The sequence below is a fragment of the Lampetra fluviatilis genome, chromosome 4 (genome assembly GCF_964198595.1).
Source record: "Lampetra fluviatilis chromosome 4, kcLamFluv1.1, whole genome shotgun sequence".
In the NCBI taxonomy this organism is placed as follows: Eukaryota; Metazoa; Chordata; class Hyperoartia; order Petromyzontiformes; family Petromyzontidae; genus Lampetra; species Lampetra fluviatilis.
The window spans coordinates 31,406,201-31,422,842 of record NC_136278.1 but is presented as its reverse complement, the minus strand read 5'-3'; the positions used below and the strand labels follow the sequence as shown (position 1 = coordinate 31,422,842).

At 57.4% G+C, this 16,642-nt stretch overlaps 1 protein-coding gene across 1 annotated transcript in view; it reads left to right on the top strand.

The window, feature by feature from the left end:
• The window catches only part of LOC144931358 (dihydropyrimidinase-like), a 17,737-nt gene extending 1,155 nt beyond the window's left edge, over positions 1 to 16,582 (top strand). The window contains exons 2-9 of the mRNA XM_078855162.1: positions 1,438 to 1,596; positions 3,438 to 3,617; positions 6,575 to 6,764; positions 10,311 to 10,467; positions 12,201 to 12,342; positions 13,263 to 13,405; positions 14,553 to 14,763; positions 16,254 to 16,582. Of these exons, the coding sequence (XP_078711288.1) occupies positions 1,438 to 1,596; positions 3,438 to 3,617; positions 6,575 to 6,764; positions 10,311 to 10,467; positions 12,201 to 12,342; positions 13,263 to 13,405; positions 14,553 to 14,763; positions 16,254 to 16,319 (1,248 nt within the window). The 3' untranslated portion in view covers positions 16,320 to 16,582. The remainder of the gene's footprint in view (positions 1 to 1,437; positions 1,597 to 3,437; positions 3,618 to 6,574; positions 6,765 to 10,310; positions 10,468 to 12,200; positions 12,343 to 13,262; positions 13,406 to 14,552; positions 14,764 to 16,253) is intronic.
• The last annotated feature ends 60 nt before the right edge of the window (positions 16,583 to 16,642 follow it).

Below are 16,642 nucleotides of genomic sequence, written 5' to 3'. Positions count from 1 at the left end.
CCTTACACGTGCACACACTCCTTACACGCGAACACACTCCTTACACACGAACACACTCCTAACGCGTGAACACACTCCTTGCACACGAACACACTCCTTGCACAGTAACACACCCTTTAAGCATGAACACATTCCCTTCGCATGAACACACTCCTTACGCGTGAACACACGAACGCAAGCCGTTCACATGAACACCCTCCTTACACATGAACACCCGCCATGCACATGAACACACTTCTTGCGCACGAACATGTGCATTGCACATGAACACACCATTGCGCATGATCACACTCCTTACGCATGAACACATTCCTTACACACGAACACACTCCTTACACACGAACACCCTCCTTACAGACGAACACACTCCTTACGCATGAACACTCGACTTAAACATGCACAAACTCCTTACACATGAACACACTCCTTACACGTGAACATACGTAACACACACACACCTCTCGCACGTAACACACACACTCAACACACCACCACCACCACCACATTGCACGGGAACACGCGTCCAGCACACGTGCACCTCGCGCGCCCGCTCAACGTCTGGCCCGCTCGCTGCGAGGCAAGGCGACGCCTCTACCCTGCGCGCGTTCCGTCTCCTGGTGCCTCTGAGCGGCTGAGTTGCGTTGTAAAACGATGTAGGGGAGGGGGGGGGGAGAGGAGGCTTGGGAATAGTAACCCTGCCAGCAGGGCTGTCCATTTAAGGGGGAGGAGGTGCGGGGTACCGGGCCAACTCACACCGTGTGGACTCCCCGACGCCTTCAAACTAAACCGGCAGTGTTACATCCGACACCGTGACGTCGAAGCGCGGGGCACCCCCAAAGTGCGGGGCCCGGGGCGATCGCCCCGATTCGCCGTGTACCCTAGGCACGGCTCTGTCGCGCTCCTAACGAGCGGCATTCCACCCGTCACGCACCCCCCCCCCCCAGACGTTACCACGAGATGGCAGACATCACCTGACCAAGGATGACGGAGCCTTTGCACAACTGCATCTTCTTAGAGCGGCGAGCTGTTATTAGGTGGGGGTGATTTTTTTGTGTGCATAAAGACAAATGAGACGTTATTAAAGAATGAAGATGCGCTATTGTGATGCATAACTTAATTGTAGCGACCTTTGTCTATTCTGTGCTTACGCTGCTGCGTTGGCAGTGGTGCACAAACAACAACCACCAGCACCACTCTGTGTTTGTGTGGCCTTAAAAGTACATTTAGACAAATACTCGATAACGCTGTGGGCAATTCTCTCTTCCTCACAACACATAGAGAGGCGACAGTGTGAATACTCTACTGGGCCCCTGCCCGAAACGTCGCCTATTGTATACGTTTTTTTCTTTAAGGCCACACGCAAAGTGTAATTTGATGAACACGTTGAGTTTTTTTATTTGTGCTGACTCGGTGCTGCCCCCCGGGGGGTGTTGGCAGGCTGCCCTGGCTGGAGGCACCACGATGATCGTGGACTTCGTCCTGGGGGCTCGGGGCATCTCTCTGCTCGACGCGTTCTGCACGTGGCGAGGCTGGGCCGACCCCAACGTGTGCTGCGACTACTCGCTGCACGTGGGCGTCACGTGGTGGAGCGAGCAGGTTAGGAGGATGGCCAGGTGTGGGTGAGGGTGTGCGCGTGTGGGTGTGCGCGTGTGGGTGAGGGTGTGCGCGTGTGGGTGTGCGCGTGTGGGTGAGGGTGTGCACGTGTGGGTGAGGGTGTGCGCGTGTGGGTGAGGGTGTGAGCGTGCGCGTGTGGGTGTGAGCGTGTGGGTGAGGGTGTGTACGTGTGCGTGAGGGGTGCGTGGGTGGGTGAGAGCGTGCGCGTGTGCGTGAGGGTGTGCACGTGAGGGTGAGAGCGTGCGCGTGTGGGTGAGAGTGTGCACGTGTGGGTGAGGGTGTGCGTGGGTGGGTGAGAGCTTGCGCGTGTGGGTGAGGGTGTGAGCGTGTGGGTGAGGGTGTGCGTGGGTGGGTGAGGGTGTGAGCGTGTGGGTGAGGGTGTGAGCGTGTGGGTGAGGGTGTGCGCGTGTGGGTGAGGGTGTGCGCGTGTGGGTGAGGGTGTGCGCGTGTGGGTGAGAGCGTGCACGTGTGGGTGAGGGAGTGTGCGTGAGGGTGTGCGCGTGTGGGCGAGGGTGTGTGCGTGTGGGTGAGGGTGTGCACGTGTGGGTGAGGGTGTGCGCGTGAGGGTGTGCGCGTGTGGGTGAGGGTGTGCGCGTGTGGGTGAGGGTGTGCACGTGTGGGTGAGGGTGTGCGCGTGTGGGTGAGGGTGTGCACGTGTGGGTGAGGGTGTGCGCGTGTGGGTGAGGGTGTGCACGTGTGGGTGAGGGTGTGCGCGTGTGGGTGAGGGTGTGCGCGTGTGGGTGAGGGTGTGCGCGTGTGGGTGAGGGTGTGCACGTGTGGGTGAGGGTGTGCGCGTGTGGGTGAGGGTGTGCACGTGTGGGTGAGGGTGTGCGCGTGTGGGTGAGGGTGTGCACGTGTGGGTGAGGGTGTGCGCGTGTGGGTGAGGGTGTGCGCGTGTGGGTGAGGGTGTGCACGTGTGGGTGAGGGTGTGCGCGTGTGGGTGAGGGTGTGCGCGTGTGGGTGAGGGTGTGCACGTGTGGGTGAGGGTGTGCGCGTGTGGGTGAGGGTGAGAGCGTGCGCGTGTGGGTGAGAGTGTGCACGTGTGGGTGAGGGTGTGCGTGGGTGGGTGAGAGCTTGCGCGTGTGGGTGAGGGTGTGAGCGTGTGGGTGAGGGTGTGCGTGGGTGGGTGAGGGTGTGAGCGTGTGGGTGAGGGTGTGAGCGTGTGGGTGAGGGTGTGCGCGTGTGGGTGAGGGTGTGCGCGTGTGGGTGAGGGTGTGCGCGTGTGGGTGAGAGCGTGCACGTGTGGGTGAGGGAGTGTGCGTGAGGGTGTGCGCGTGTGGGCGAGGGTGTGCACGTGTGGGTGAGGGTGTGCGCGTGTGGGTGAGGGTGTGCACGTGTGGGTGAGGGTGTGCGCGTGTGGGTGAGGGTGTGCACGTGTGGGTGAGGGTGTGCGCGTGTGGGTGAGGGTGTGCACGTGTGGGTGAGGGTGTGCGCGTGTGGGTGAGGGTGTGCGCGTGTGGGTGAGGGTGTGCGCGTGTGGGTGAGGGTGTGCACGTGTGGGTGAGGGTGTGCGCGTGTGGGTGAGGGTGTGCACGTGTGGGTGAGGGTGTGCGCGTGTGGGTGAGGGTGTGCTCGTGTGGGTGAGGGTGTGCGCGTGTGGGTGAGGGTGTGCGCGTGTGGGTGAGGGTGTGCACGTGTGGGTGAGGGTGTGCGCGTGTGGGTGAGGGTGTGCGCGTGTGGGTGAGGGTGTGCACGTGTGGGTGAGGGTGTGCGCGTGTGGGTGAGGGTGTGCACGTGTGGGTGAGGGTGTGCACGTGTGGGTGAGGGTGTGCGCGTGTGGGTGAGGGTGTGCGCATGTGAGCGGGTTGTGACGCGGCACGCAGGTGAGCGAGGAGATGGGGGTGCTGGTGCGTAGCGAGGGGGTCAACTCCTTCAAGGCGTTCATGGCCTACAGGGAGGCGTTCATGCTGCGCGACCCCGAACTCTTCTCCGTGTTCCGTCGCTGCAAGGAGCTCGGCGCCATTGCGCAAGTTCACGCCGAGAACGGAGACCTCATCGCCGAGGTGACGAGGGGAGCGCCGGCGTGGTGGCTGGTGATGATGATCATGACGATGGTGACGATGATGGTCGTGGTGATAGTGCCAACGATGATGATGATGGTGCCGACGATGATGATGATGACGAGAGTGATGATAATGACGATGGTGATGATGATGATGACGAGAGTGATGATAATGACGATGGTGATGATGATGGTCGTGATGATGGTGCCGACGATGATGATGATGACGATCAATACCGTGATGATGACGATGATTTGAATGATGAAAGCGATAATGATTTTGACAGCGATGATGATTTTACAGAAGATGAAGAAGCTGGCGATAATGAGTAACGGTGAGTTTAGGATTATGATACGTTCATATCAAAACCACGTGTTGACAACAACTGCCGATGGTGATGATTTTAAACAACACGGATGTATATTTGCTAAGGGGTGGACAACCTTCTCCATCCCGAGTTCCAGAACCGAACTTTGTGAAACCCTTTGACAGGAGGCGCGCCACGCGGAGACACGTCCCAGCGTTATCCAATAGCGCCGCAAAACAGCAACAACAACACAACACGCGCCAGCGGCCGAGGATGTGGAGTCCCCTGTCGTGGCACAAGCGGCTGTGGGCGCTACACCCTGTACGCAGGGCCGTGCATAGCGGCGGCACGGGTTGGGGGGCCACGGGGTGACTCACACTCCGTGCCCCCCCCCCGACCGCGAGGCCTTTAAACTAATTAGGAAAATTTAATTCTATGGGTCTTTCGGTAAAGCCACGTAGATAGAAAAATAATACGAAAATATCACGACGTTTCGATCGCAACACACGCAATCGTCTTGACCTGTCGTGATGTTTTTATTTAGTTTTCTATCTGCGTGGCTTTACCGAAAGGCCCATAGAATATATATTCCTGCAGTCACGAAAGCTTTAGGTCAAGATCTAATTAGTAAATATTTAACAGATTTGTTTAATGCCCACTGAGCTGTGTAACTCTTTTTTCAGAAGCGACCCGGCTTTCACAAATGATAAGCTCAACGAAACGGCTGACCACGTAGGAATTTAATAGTAGCAGCCAAAAAAATACTCTAGAACGCGGTACGATGATTCTATATGTGGGGGAAACAGCGGAGGACCCGGACACAAAATCCACGCGACCGCGGGGAGAATGAGCGACCTCTCCACGAGGAGCTTCCACAGAAAGCCTTTGGTTTCTGGGGCGGAGAAAGCACGTGGAGGGGAGTAGAGTGAGATGAGAGGGGAGAGGTAGGAGAGTACGTGGAGGGGAGTAGAGTGAGATGAGAGGGGAGAGGTAGGAGAGTGCATGGAGGGGAGTAGAGTGAGATGAGAGGGGAGAGGTAGGAGAGTGCGTGGAGGGGAGTAGAGTGAGATGAGAGGGGAGAGGTAGGAGAGTGCGTGGAGGGGAGTAGAGTGAGATGAGAGGGGAGAGGTAGGAGAGTGCGTGGAGGGGAGTAGAGTGAGATGAGAGGGGAGAGGTAGGAGAGTGCATGGAGGGGAGTAGAGTGAGATGAGAGGGGAGAGGTAGGAGAGTGCATGGAGGGGAGTAGAGTGAGATGAGAGGGGAGAGGTAGGAGAGTGCTTGGAGGGGAGTAGAGTGAGATGAGAGGGGAGAGGTAGGAGAGTGCATGGAGGGGAGTAGAGTGAGATGAGAGGGGAGAGGTAGGAGAGTGCTTGGAGGGGAGTAGAGTGAGATGAGAGGGGAGAGGTAGGAGAGTGCTTGGAGGGGAGTAGAGTGAGATGAGAGGGGAGAGGTAGGAGAGTGCTTGGAGGGGAGTAGAGTGAGATGAGAGGGGAGAGGTAGGAGAGTGCGTGGAGGGGAGTAGAGTGAGATGAGAGGGGAGAGGTAGGAGAGTGCGTGGAGGGGAGTAGAGTGAGATGAGAGGGGAGAGGTAGGAGAGTGCGTGGAGGGGAGTAGAGTGAGATGAGAGGGGAGAGGTAGGAGAGTGCATGGAGGGGAGTAGAGTGAGATGAGAGGGGAGAGGTAGGAGAGTGCATGGAGGGGAGTAGAGTGAGATGAGAGGGGAGAGGTAGGAGAGTGCTTGGAGGGGAGTAGAGTGAGATGAGAGGGGAGAGGTAGGAGAGTGCATGGAGGGGAGTAGAGTGAGATGAGAGGGGAGAGGTAGGAGAGTGCGTGGAGGGGAGTAGAGTGAGATGAGAGGGGAGAGGTAGGAGAGTGCTTGGAGGGGAGTAGAGTGAGATGAGAGGGGAGAGGTAGGAGAGTGCGTGGAGGGGAGTAGAGTGAGATGAGAGGGGAGAGGTAGGAGAGTGCGTGGAGGGGAGTAGAGTGAGATGAGAGGGGAGAGGTAGGAGAGTGCATGGAGGGGAGTAGAGTGAGATGAGAGGGGAGAGGTAGGAGAGTGCATGGAGGGGAGTAGAGTGAGATGAGAGGGGAGAGGTAGGAGAGTGCTTGGAGGGGAGTAGAGTGAGATGAGAGGGGAGAGGTAGGAGAGTGCATGGAGGGGAGTAGAGTGAGATGAGAGGGGAGAGGTAGGAGAGTGCGTGGAGGGGAGTAGAGTGAGATGAGAGGGGAGAGGTAGGAGAGTGCTTGGAGGGGAGTAGAGTGAGATGAGAGGGGAGAGGTAGGAGAGTGCGTGGAGGGGAGTAGAGTGAGATGAGAGGGGAGAGGTAGGAGAGTGCGTGGAGGGGAGTAGAGTGAGATGAGAGGGGAGAGGTAGGAGAGTGCGTGGAGGGGAGTAGAGTGAGATGAGAGGGGAGTAGAATGAGTAGAATGACTCACATATGGCGCTCGATAATGCTGATGATGTTGTTGGTAGAGATGCTGCTGCTGATGGTTATGCTGCTGATTCGCACGGTTGGCTACGTACGGTACAAAAGAACATACATATGTACGACACGCTGCTACAGTCACTCCGCCACTGCTGCTGTTGACAACGCTGCTGCTGCTGCTGGCGATGCTGATGACGATGTTCCTGCTGCTGCTGCTCGGGCAGGGCGAGAAGGAGATGCTGGAACGCGGCATCACGGGGCCCGAAGGCCACGAGCTGTGCCGGCCCGAGGTGGTGGAGGCCGAGGCCACGAACCGGGCCATCACGATCGCGGGGCGCGCGCGCTGCCCGCTCTACGTGGTGCACGTGATGAGCAAGGCGGCCGCCGACGTCATCGCGCGCGCGCGCAGGGCAGGTGAACGAGCAGCCGCGGAGGAGGGGCGGTAGGGTGCATCGGCAAAATAATAACAACAACAACAACAAGAGCAAAAGCCACCTCCTCCGTATCGTGGGGCAAAGGGGAGGAAAACAAATAGAAGCAGATTCGGAGAAGCTGGAGTATAAGAGAGATGAAACGCGTGTGCCGAGGTGGGGTAGAGAGTCGGCAGAACCGATGGCTGGGGGGTAGGGAGTTACAGACGGTGGGGACAGCACCGGAAAAAGAGCGACCTCCCGCCGAGCGAAGGTTCACTGGGTGCTTCCACAGGAAGCGTTGGTGTGCTGGAGCGGAGAGAGCGCGTGGAGGGGAGCAGAGTGAGATGAGAGGGGAGAGGTAGGAGAGTGCGTGGAGGGGAGTAGAGTGAGATGAGAGGGGGGAGGTAGGAGAGTGCGTGGAGGGGAGTAGAGTGAAATGAGAGGGGAGAGGTAGGAGAGTGCGTGGAGGGGAGTAGAGTGAGATGAGAGGGGGGAGGTAGGAGAGTGCGTGGAGGGGAGCAGAGTGAGATGAGAGGGGAGAGGTAGGAGAGTGCGTGGAGGGGAGTAGAGTGAGATGAGAGGGGGGAGGTAGGAGAGTGCGTGGAGGGGAGTAGAGTGAAATGAGAGGGGGGAGGTAGGAGAGTGCGTGGAGGGGAGTAGAGTGAAATGAGAGGGGGGAGGTAGGAGAGTGCGTGGAGGGGAGTAGAGTGAAATGAGAGGGGGGAGGTAGGAGAGTGCGTGGAGGAGAGTAGAATGAGATGAGAGGGGAGAGGCAGGAGAGTGCGTGGAGGAGAGTAGAGTGAGATGAGTGGGGAGAGACAGGAGAGTGCGTGGAGAGGAGTAGAGTGAGATGAGAGGGGAGAGGTAGGAGAGTGCGTGGAGAGGAGTAGAGTGAGATGAGAGTGGAGAGGTAGGAGAGTGCGTGGAGGGGAGTAGAGTGAGATGAGAGGGGAGAGGCAGGAGAGTGCGTGGAGAGGAGTAGAGTGAGATGAGAGGGGAGAGGTAGGAGAGTGCGTGGAGAGGAGTAGAGTGAGATGAGAGTGGAGAGGTAGGAGAGTGCGTGGAGGGGAGTAGAGTGAGATGAGAGGGGAGAGGCAGGAGAGTGCGTGGAGAGGAGTAGAGTGAGATGAGAGGGGAGAGGTAGGAGAGTGCGTGGAGAGGAGTAGAGTGAGATGAGAGTGGAGAGGTAGGAGAGTGCGTGGAGGAGAGTAGAGTGAGATGAGAGGGGAGAGGTAGGAGAGTGCGTGGAGGAGAGTAGAGTGAGATGAGAGGGGAGAGGTAGGAGAGTGCGTGGAGAGGAGTAGAGTGAGATGAGAGTGGAGAGGTAGGAGAGTGCGTGGAGGAGAGTAGAGTGAGATGAGAGGGGAGAGGTAGGAGAGTGCGTGGAGGAGAGTAGAGTGAGATGAGAGGGGAGAGGTAGGAGAGTGCGTGGAGAGGAGTAGAGTGAGATGAGAGTGGAGAGGCAGGAGAGTGCGTGGAGGGGAGTAGAGTGAGATGAGAGTGGAGAGGTAGGAGAGTGCTTGGAGGGGAGTAGAGGGAGATGAGAGGGGAGAGGTAGGAGAGTGCGTGGAGGGGAGTAGAGTGAAATGAGAGGGGGGAGGTAGGAGAGTGCGTGGAGGGGAGTAGAGTGAAATGAGAGGGGGGAGGTAGGAGAGTGCGTGGAGGAGAGTAGAATGAGATGAGAGGGGAGAGGCAGGAGAGTGCGTGGAGGAGAGTAGAGTGAGATGAGTGGGGAGAGACAGGAGAGTGCGTGGAGAGGAGTAGAGTGAGATGAGAGGGGAGAGGTAGGAGAGTGCGTGGAGAGGAGTAGAGTGAGATGAGAGTGGAGAGGTAGGAGAGTGCGTGGAGGGGAGTAGAGTGAGATGAGAGGGGAGAGGCAGGAGAGTGCGTGGAGAGGAGTAGAGTGAGATGAGAGGGGAGAGGTAGGAGAGTGCGTGGAGAGGAGTAGAGTGAGATGAGAGTGGAGAGGTAGGAGAGTGCGTGGAGGGGAGTAGAGTGAGATGAGAGGGGAGAGGCAGGAGAGTGCGTGGAGAGGAGTAGAGTGAGATGAGAGGGGAGAGGTAGGAGAGTGCGTGGAGAGGAGTAGAGTGAGATGAGAGTGGAGAGGTAGGAGAGTGCGTGGAGGAGAGTAGAGTGAGATGAGAGGGGAGAGGTAGGAGAGTGCGTGGAGAGGAGTAGAGTGAGATGAGAGTGGAGAGGTAGGAGAGTGCGTGGAGGAGAGTAGAGTGAGATGAGAGGGGAGAGGTAGGAGAGTGCGTGGAGGAGAGTAGAGTGAGATGAGAGGGGAGAGGTAGGAGAGTGCGTGGAGAGGAGTAGAGTGAGATGAGAGTGGAGAGGTAGGAGAGTGCGTGGAGGAGAGTAGAGTGAGATGAGAGGGGAGAGGTAGGAGAGTGCGTGGAGGGGAGTAGAGTGAAATGAGAGGGGGGAGGTAGGAGAGTGCGTGGAGGAGAGTAGAGTGAGATGAGTGGGGAGAGACAGGAGAGTGCGTGGAGGGGAGTAGAGTGAGATGAGAGGGGAGAGGTAGGAGAGTGCGTGGAGAGGAGTAGAGTGAGATGAGAGGGGAGAGGTAGGAGAGTGCGTGGAGAGGAGTAGAGTGAGATGAGAGTGGAGAGGTAGGAGAGTGCGTGGAGGAGAGTAGAGTGAGATGAGAGGGGAGAGGTAGGAGAGTGCGTGGAGGGGAGTAGAGTGAGATGAGAGTGGAGAGGTAGGAGAGTGCGTGGAGGAGAGTAGAGTGAGATGAGAGGGGAGAGGTAGGAGAGTGCGTGGAGGGGAGTAGAGTGAAATGAGAGGGGGGAGGTAGGAGAGTGCGTGGAGGAGAGTAGAGTGAGATGAGTGGGGAGAGACAGGAGAGTGCGTGGAGGGGAGTAGAGTGAAATGAGAGGGGGGAGGTAGGAGAGTGCGTGGAGGGGAGTCGAGTGAGATGAGAGGGGAGAGGCAGGAAAGTGCGTGGAGGGGAGTAGAGTGAGATGGGAGGAGAGAGGTAGGAGAGTGCGTGGAGGGGAGTCGAGTGAGATGAGAGGGGAGAGGCAGGAAAGTGCGTGGAGGGGAGTGGAGCGAGATGGGAGGAGAGAGGTAGGAGAGTGCGTGGAGGGGAGTCGAGTGAGATGAGAGGGGAGAGGCAGGAGAGTGCGTGGAGGGGAGTGGAGCGAGATGAGAGGGGGAGGAAAAGACGAGGGAGACAAATGGAAGGTGATGTAGAGAAGCTGCAGTATGAGAGAGAGAGAATAAGCGCGTGTCGAACACAGCTGGGCATCGTGCCGAGCCGAGTCCGAGGGATACACACGGGGGGGGGGGGGGGCACTGGCTATCGACGAACGACGCCTTCACGATGATGGCACCGATGGTCGGCGGGGACTGGGGTCAAATCTGTCCAGATAACTTTCGAGAGCCCTCGTAGAGCGGAGTGAGAAGAGTCTTCATCTCCGCTCTGCGCATCGTCGCGAATTGGCCTTTGGAAGAGAGACTGGCGCACCGGGACTAGAATCTCTCCTCGAGATTGTGGGCAGGCGAGCGAGCGAGCGAGGTGTGACCGGCGTGACGCGCGCAGGCCAGGTGGTGTTCGGGGAGCCGATCGCGGCCGGCCTGGGCACGGACGGCACCCACTACTGGCACCGCGACTGGCGCCACGCGGCCGCCTACGTCATGGGGCCCCCGCTGCGGCCGGACCCGACCACGCCAGGATACCTCATGGACCTCCTCGCCAAGTGAGCAGGGGATTGCCTGCCGCGTGCTCACCGCCACGATGACATCAGCAGCAGCAGCACCGTCACGAGCAACACTACCAACACAGATACCCTCACCGCCAACACCAAAATTAGCAGGACCAAAGACAAAGATCCCCCGTATAGCCTTTACCAGACTGTTGGGGCAAGTGCTGTTAGCGAGCATCTATGAAGGCCGGCACGGCACACGAGGGGGTGGGTGGCCAGCACCGCGCCCGGCCGCCTTTGTCTCCCGAGTGGCGATGTTTACGACACACCGCATCAAGCACTCATTTGAGGCCCAGGACCGGTTCAGATATTCGTCACTGGTTGTTACCGTGAGCGGGAATTGAACTCGGGTAGCCGGGTTCGTAGCGCAGCGTAGCGCTAACCACTACACCACCGCTCTCAGTACCACAACCACCACCAACTAGCAGCAATATCCCGATTAGCACCACCACCACCACCACACAACCACCGTCTGCAGCAGCTGCAGCAACACCACTACCGTCACCACCAGCTTACTCGCCGATCTCCGTCCCATGTCTGGCCCGTGTCACTAATCATCACCAGCTAATGCCACCGGTCCGTCTCCCTGGTGGACATTGTCCTCGCCCGCCCCGTCATCGCCCCACTGAGCAAAGCGCCCTCCTGCCCAAGGCCACTTACTTGATTCACCAGTCAGTCACTGCACTCTCAACCAGACGCGCGACTGACCGTTAAACGACCGACACTCTGATTGATTGACCGATTGACTGACCGACTGATTGACTGACTGACCGATTGACTGACCGATTGACTGACCATCCGATTGACTGACCGACCAATTCACTGACCATCCGATTGACTGACCGACCGATCAATTCACTGACCGACCGATTCACTGACCGACCAATTCACTCACCGACCGATTGACTGACCGACCGATCAATTCACTGACCGACCGATTCACTGACCAACTGATTGACTGACCGATTCACTGACCAACTGATTGACTGACCGATTCACTGACCGACTGATTGATTGACCGATTCACTGACCGTCTGATTGACTGACCGATTCACTGACCGACCGATTCACTGACCGACTGATTGACTGACCGATTCACTGACCAACTGATTGACTGACCGATTCACTGACCGACTGATTGACTGACCGATTCACTGACCGACTGACCGATTCACTGACCGTCTGATTGACTGACCAACCGATTGACTGACCGATTCACTGACCGACCAATTCACTCACCGACCGATTGACTGACCGACCGATCAATTCACTGACCGACCGATTCACTGACCAACTGATTGACTGACCGATTCACTGACCAACTGATTGACTGACCGATTCACTGACCAACTGATTGACTGACCGATTCACTGACCGACTGATTGATTGACCGATTCACTGACCGACTGATTGACTGACCGATTCACTGACCAACTGATTGACTGACCGATTCACTGACCGACTGATTGATTGACCGATTCACTGACCGACTGATTGACTGACCGATTCACTGACCAACTGATTGACTGACCGATTCACTGACCAACTGATTGACTGACCGATTCACTGACCGACTGACCGATTCACTGACCGTCTGATTGACTGACCGATTCACTGACCGTCTGATTGATTGACCAACCGATTGACTGACCGATTGACTGACCGACCGACCTGCAACCGACCGATAACCCAGTCGGGTTAACCTGGTTACCGGGTGCGTGGTGCAGCGACGACCTCTCGACCACGGGCACGGACAACTGCACGTTCAACGCGTGCCAGAAAGCGATGGGCAAGGACGACTTCACCAAGATCCCCAACGGCGTCAACGGCGTGGAGGACCGCATGTCCGTCATCTGGGAGCGCGGCGTGGTGAGTGCCATGCGCGGGCCACGGTGGCTAGGAGATGTTAACTACCTCGCCTGGTATGCACGATGATGTGGGTTCGATCCCGACCCAGACGCCTGCTTCTGTATATTTGGAGTTTGCAGTGTCTCTCTCATCATCATCATAATCACGGTGGCTAGGAGATGTTAACTACCTCGCCTGGTATGCACGATGATGTGGGTTTGATCCCGACCCAGACGCCTGCTGTATATTTGGAGTTTGCAGTGTCTCTCTCATCATCATCATAATCACGGTGGCTAGGAGATGTTAACTACCTCGCCTGGCATGCAAATAGGTCGTGGTTCGATCCCGACCCAGACGCCTGCTGCTGTATATTTGGAGTTTGCGTGTCTCTCTCCCTGTGGTCGCGTGGATTTTTCTCCGGGTCCTCCTGTTTCTATCCCCTCCACGTTTAGAATCAACATCACGCGTTCATAATGTTTAGCTCCTATACATTTCCACATGATGAGCCACTTCGTTGAGCTATCATTAGTGATAGCCAGGTCCTGAAAAAGAGCTGTACAGCTCAGTGGGCCTTACCTGGTAATATAAAATGTAGAAAAACATTGTTTACTTTTTGACGATCGGACCTGGTCGAATTGAAAACGCAAAACATTACTCAATGACGCCGCCATTGAGTAATTACCGACCGACCGGTTGGCAGTTCTTTCGTTTAACACGCAGGCATTCACGACCAAATGTTATCCGTAAGAGGATTATCTTGGGTTAGATCGCCAAAATATAAATGTGCCGGGTGGTAGCGAGCTTAACGACACATTTATATTTAACGCGATCCAACCCCCGCCCCTCCTGTCCCCACCCCCCCAAAAACAACCCACCGCTATTCTGGCCACTTTTTAGTTTCAAATCGGTGACCCTCCCGAGCGTTGTGGGCGTCCGAGCAGCACAGCGGCAAGATGGACGAGAACCGCTTCGTGGCCGTGACGAGCACCAACGCCGCCAAGATCTTCAACCTCCACCCGCGCAAGGGCCGCATCGCGCCGGGCTGCGACGCCGACCTCGTCGTGTGGGACCCCAACGCCACCAGGTGGTGACCCCGGGCGACGGGGTGGGCGGGGGGGGCAACAGTGGGGGACAGCGGGGGGAGGGGGGGATAACAATGGGGGGCAGCGGGGGGAGGGGGGATAACATTGGGGGGGGGGAGAACAATGGGGTGGGGGAGCAAAAGTGGGGGACAGTGGGGGACAACAGTGGGGGACAGCGGGGGGAGGGGGGGATAACAATGGGGGGCAGCGGGGGGAGGGGGGATAACAGTGGGGGGCAGCGGGGGGAGGGGGGGATAACATTGGGGGGGGGGGGGAGAACAATGGGGTGGGGGAGCAAAAGTGGGGGACAGTGGGGGACAACAGTGGGGGACAGCGGGGGGAGGGGGGGATAACAATGGGGGGCAGTGGGGGAAGGGGGGCAACAGTGGGGGACAGCGGGGGGAGGGGGGGATAACAATGGGGGGCAGTGGGGAAAGGGGGGGCAACAGTGGGGGACAGCGGGGGGAGGGGGGCAACAATGGGGGGCAGCGGGGGGGGTCAAAGTGCGTGGGTGGGGTCGAGGCGCCCCAAATCAGGGAATGGGATGGATCAAAGGGCGACGTATTTGCAAAACGACGTAAAACGGGGAATTACTCGACAATGTTATGGAATGCGCTGCTTTTATGGGCTCGGAATAGACACTGCGCTACGTGGCGGGACATCTCCACCCCCATCGCGCCTCTCTCTCCCTTCCCGCCGATGGGGTTCCATCTGCGCTCCCCTTTCGCCAAGCCCCACTGACCACAGCGCAATGAAGTACGGCCAAACAGCTGGGCGAAGGGTGGCAGTGATGGTTGTGATGTATGTACACGTGTGTTGAACTTCTTTTGCACCGCACGTAGCCAAACGTGGTCATCCGAGGTGCGTGTGGACGGACGACGAACTAAACACAAAAAGCAGTTTTAAAGATATGAGTTTCCAATGTAGACGATTGATAAGTGGATTGCGCCAGTGGCTCACAAATATCGGAACGAAGAACGTTCCAGACGGCCGCAGAAGCGCATCTGAAAGCGCGCGATTCATGCAACCGTCATTGTTCGATGGCCAGCCAAACGCTGCTACTGCGAGGATGACTTAACCCCCAAACCGAACCCCGGTCCCCCCCCCCCGGCCCCCCTCTAACCCGGCGGGTGTCCACGTGCCCGCCAGGACCATCTCGGCGCGCACCCATCACCAGGCCGTGGACTTCAACATCTTCGAGGGCATGGAGTGCCACGGCGTGGCCGACGTCACGATATCGCGGGGCCGCGTCGTCTGGGAGGGGGGCGTCCTGGCCCCGGACCTGCGGGGAACGGGCCGCTACGTGCCGCGGGCTGCCTTCCCCGACTACGCGTACCAGCGCATACGCGCGCAGGACCAGGTAGGCGCCTACGCAAGGGGTAGGCTACACACCGGTGCCGAACAAACAAAAAAAACTACAACCACGGGACGGCGAACATCGGCGGCGAGAGATATCTGAACCCGGCCTGGGCCCTCGCTTCACCGACTGGTACTGACCAGCGCGGTGAAGTATGGTCAAGCCCATGTAATTGACGGCATGGGGAGGCGCCGTCATCCAGCAGTGGATTGGCGAAGGCCTGCCCAACTGTTGGTAGTTGATGTTTACACTGAACACTTTTACCTTCTCGATTCCAAAATTCGGGTTGTTAAAATTGTTGTTTTGCGGTACTGGTGACCGCATTAAAAAGCGGACACCAGTTTGCCGCACGTCCTGATTTGTCAAGCAACAAAACGTTTCACCAAGCCGTGACTTACACCGCCGTGTGGTTTGCACGTTCCGTGGGTGTCAGTGCATGCATTGCATTCGTGGGGAGCGGTGGTGCAGCAGTTAGCGTTACGCTGCGCTACAAACCCGGCGATCCGAGTTCGATTCCCGCTCACGGCCAACACCAGTGACGATTATATGAATCGGTCCTGGGGATCCCCTAGGTTCATTCAGCCTCAAATGAGTACCTGGTGCGGTGTGTAAAATCATCGCCACTGGGGAGACAAAGGTGGTCTGGCATGGTGCTAGTCACCCACCCCCCCTCGTGTACCGTGTCGGCCTTTATAGGTGCTCGCTAACAACACTTGCCCCAAGAGTCTACTCAGGCTATCCGGAGGATCTTTGTCTTTGGAAACGATTCCTGACTTCTTAAAATCCGGTAACCGATTCTAAAAGCTGTTGCTGGTTTACCGGTTACCGATTACCCTACGGCACACAGAAAGGGATGACTGACAGAATAATATAATCTCTGGTGGGTGGGGGGGTAACGTTTGCAGGGCTGCACCGCTTGGGTCTTACGCAAAAACAAGTTTGGATAAGGTGGATATAAGCGAGCACTATGGTTAATATACATTTTAAACGAATTGCGCTACCCTATATAATAGTGCATTATAATACGCAGTATAACGTGCGTATGAAATTAACTTCAAAATGCATATTAACACGTAATGTTTAATTAATGCATTAGAATATGGGTACTGCCCTTTACGTCAACCCACTGCTGTTTGAAGGTCTCCCTTCTGCCGTGTGCATCGTGAGGGTTGTTTCACCATGCTTCATGCTGCTCAGTGCGTCGAAGGCAGGAATCACAGACGTCAAAACATTAGTTCCCTACAATGGATCGTGCTGCCCGGCCCTCCACGTAGCCCCTGCAGCCTATGACAACCTCTCTGCATGGTCACCCACACGAGCAATGCGCAGACTCAACCCCGATAAGCTTCCGAGATCGGGCCATATATCGGCCGCATTCCGCGCGATTTGGTCATCGGCTGAGTGAAATCGGCCGTGCGGTGCAGCAGACGGCGCCTCTTCCCCCCCCCACCTCCAACCGGGGTTCACGCGAGCCGCTGCGATCGCGCGTGCAGGTGAACCAACCGCGCGCCGTGGAGCGGGAGCCGTACCAGGGGCCCGTGTTATCACCGGACGCGTGATCCGACGCTCCGACATCGCCGCGATTGCAGAATCAAGGCGGCGGGAGTCGCCACCTCCACTCTGCTCCTCCCTGCGGCACCGGGCGACCGGGCGGCCCAGCTGTCGGGGTCACGCTTACCGCCCTCGGTAGTGGCGTTTGCCTATCCATTGCTGTCCTGTTTTTGCTTTTGTAATTTTGGTGACTCGGGTCACCGTTGTAAATGAGACTTTCATCCTGGTCTCTTTTAGAGTTCTCATCTGGTTAACCAAATACATTGCATTTGGGTCGTTTGGGCTCAGGCTGAGCGACGCAGAGAAGAGGTGGGAGATAAATTACACGCCA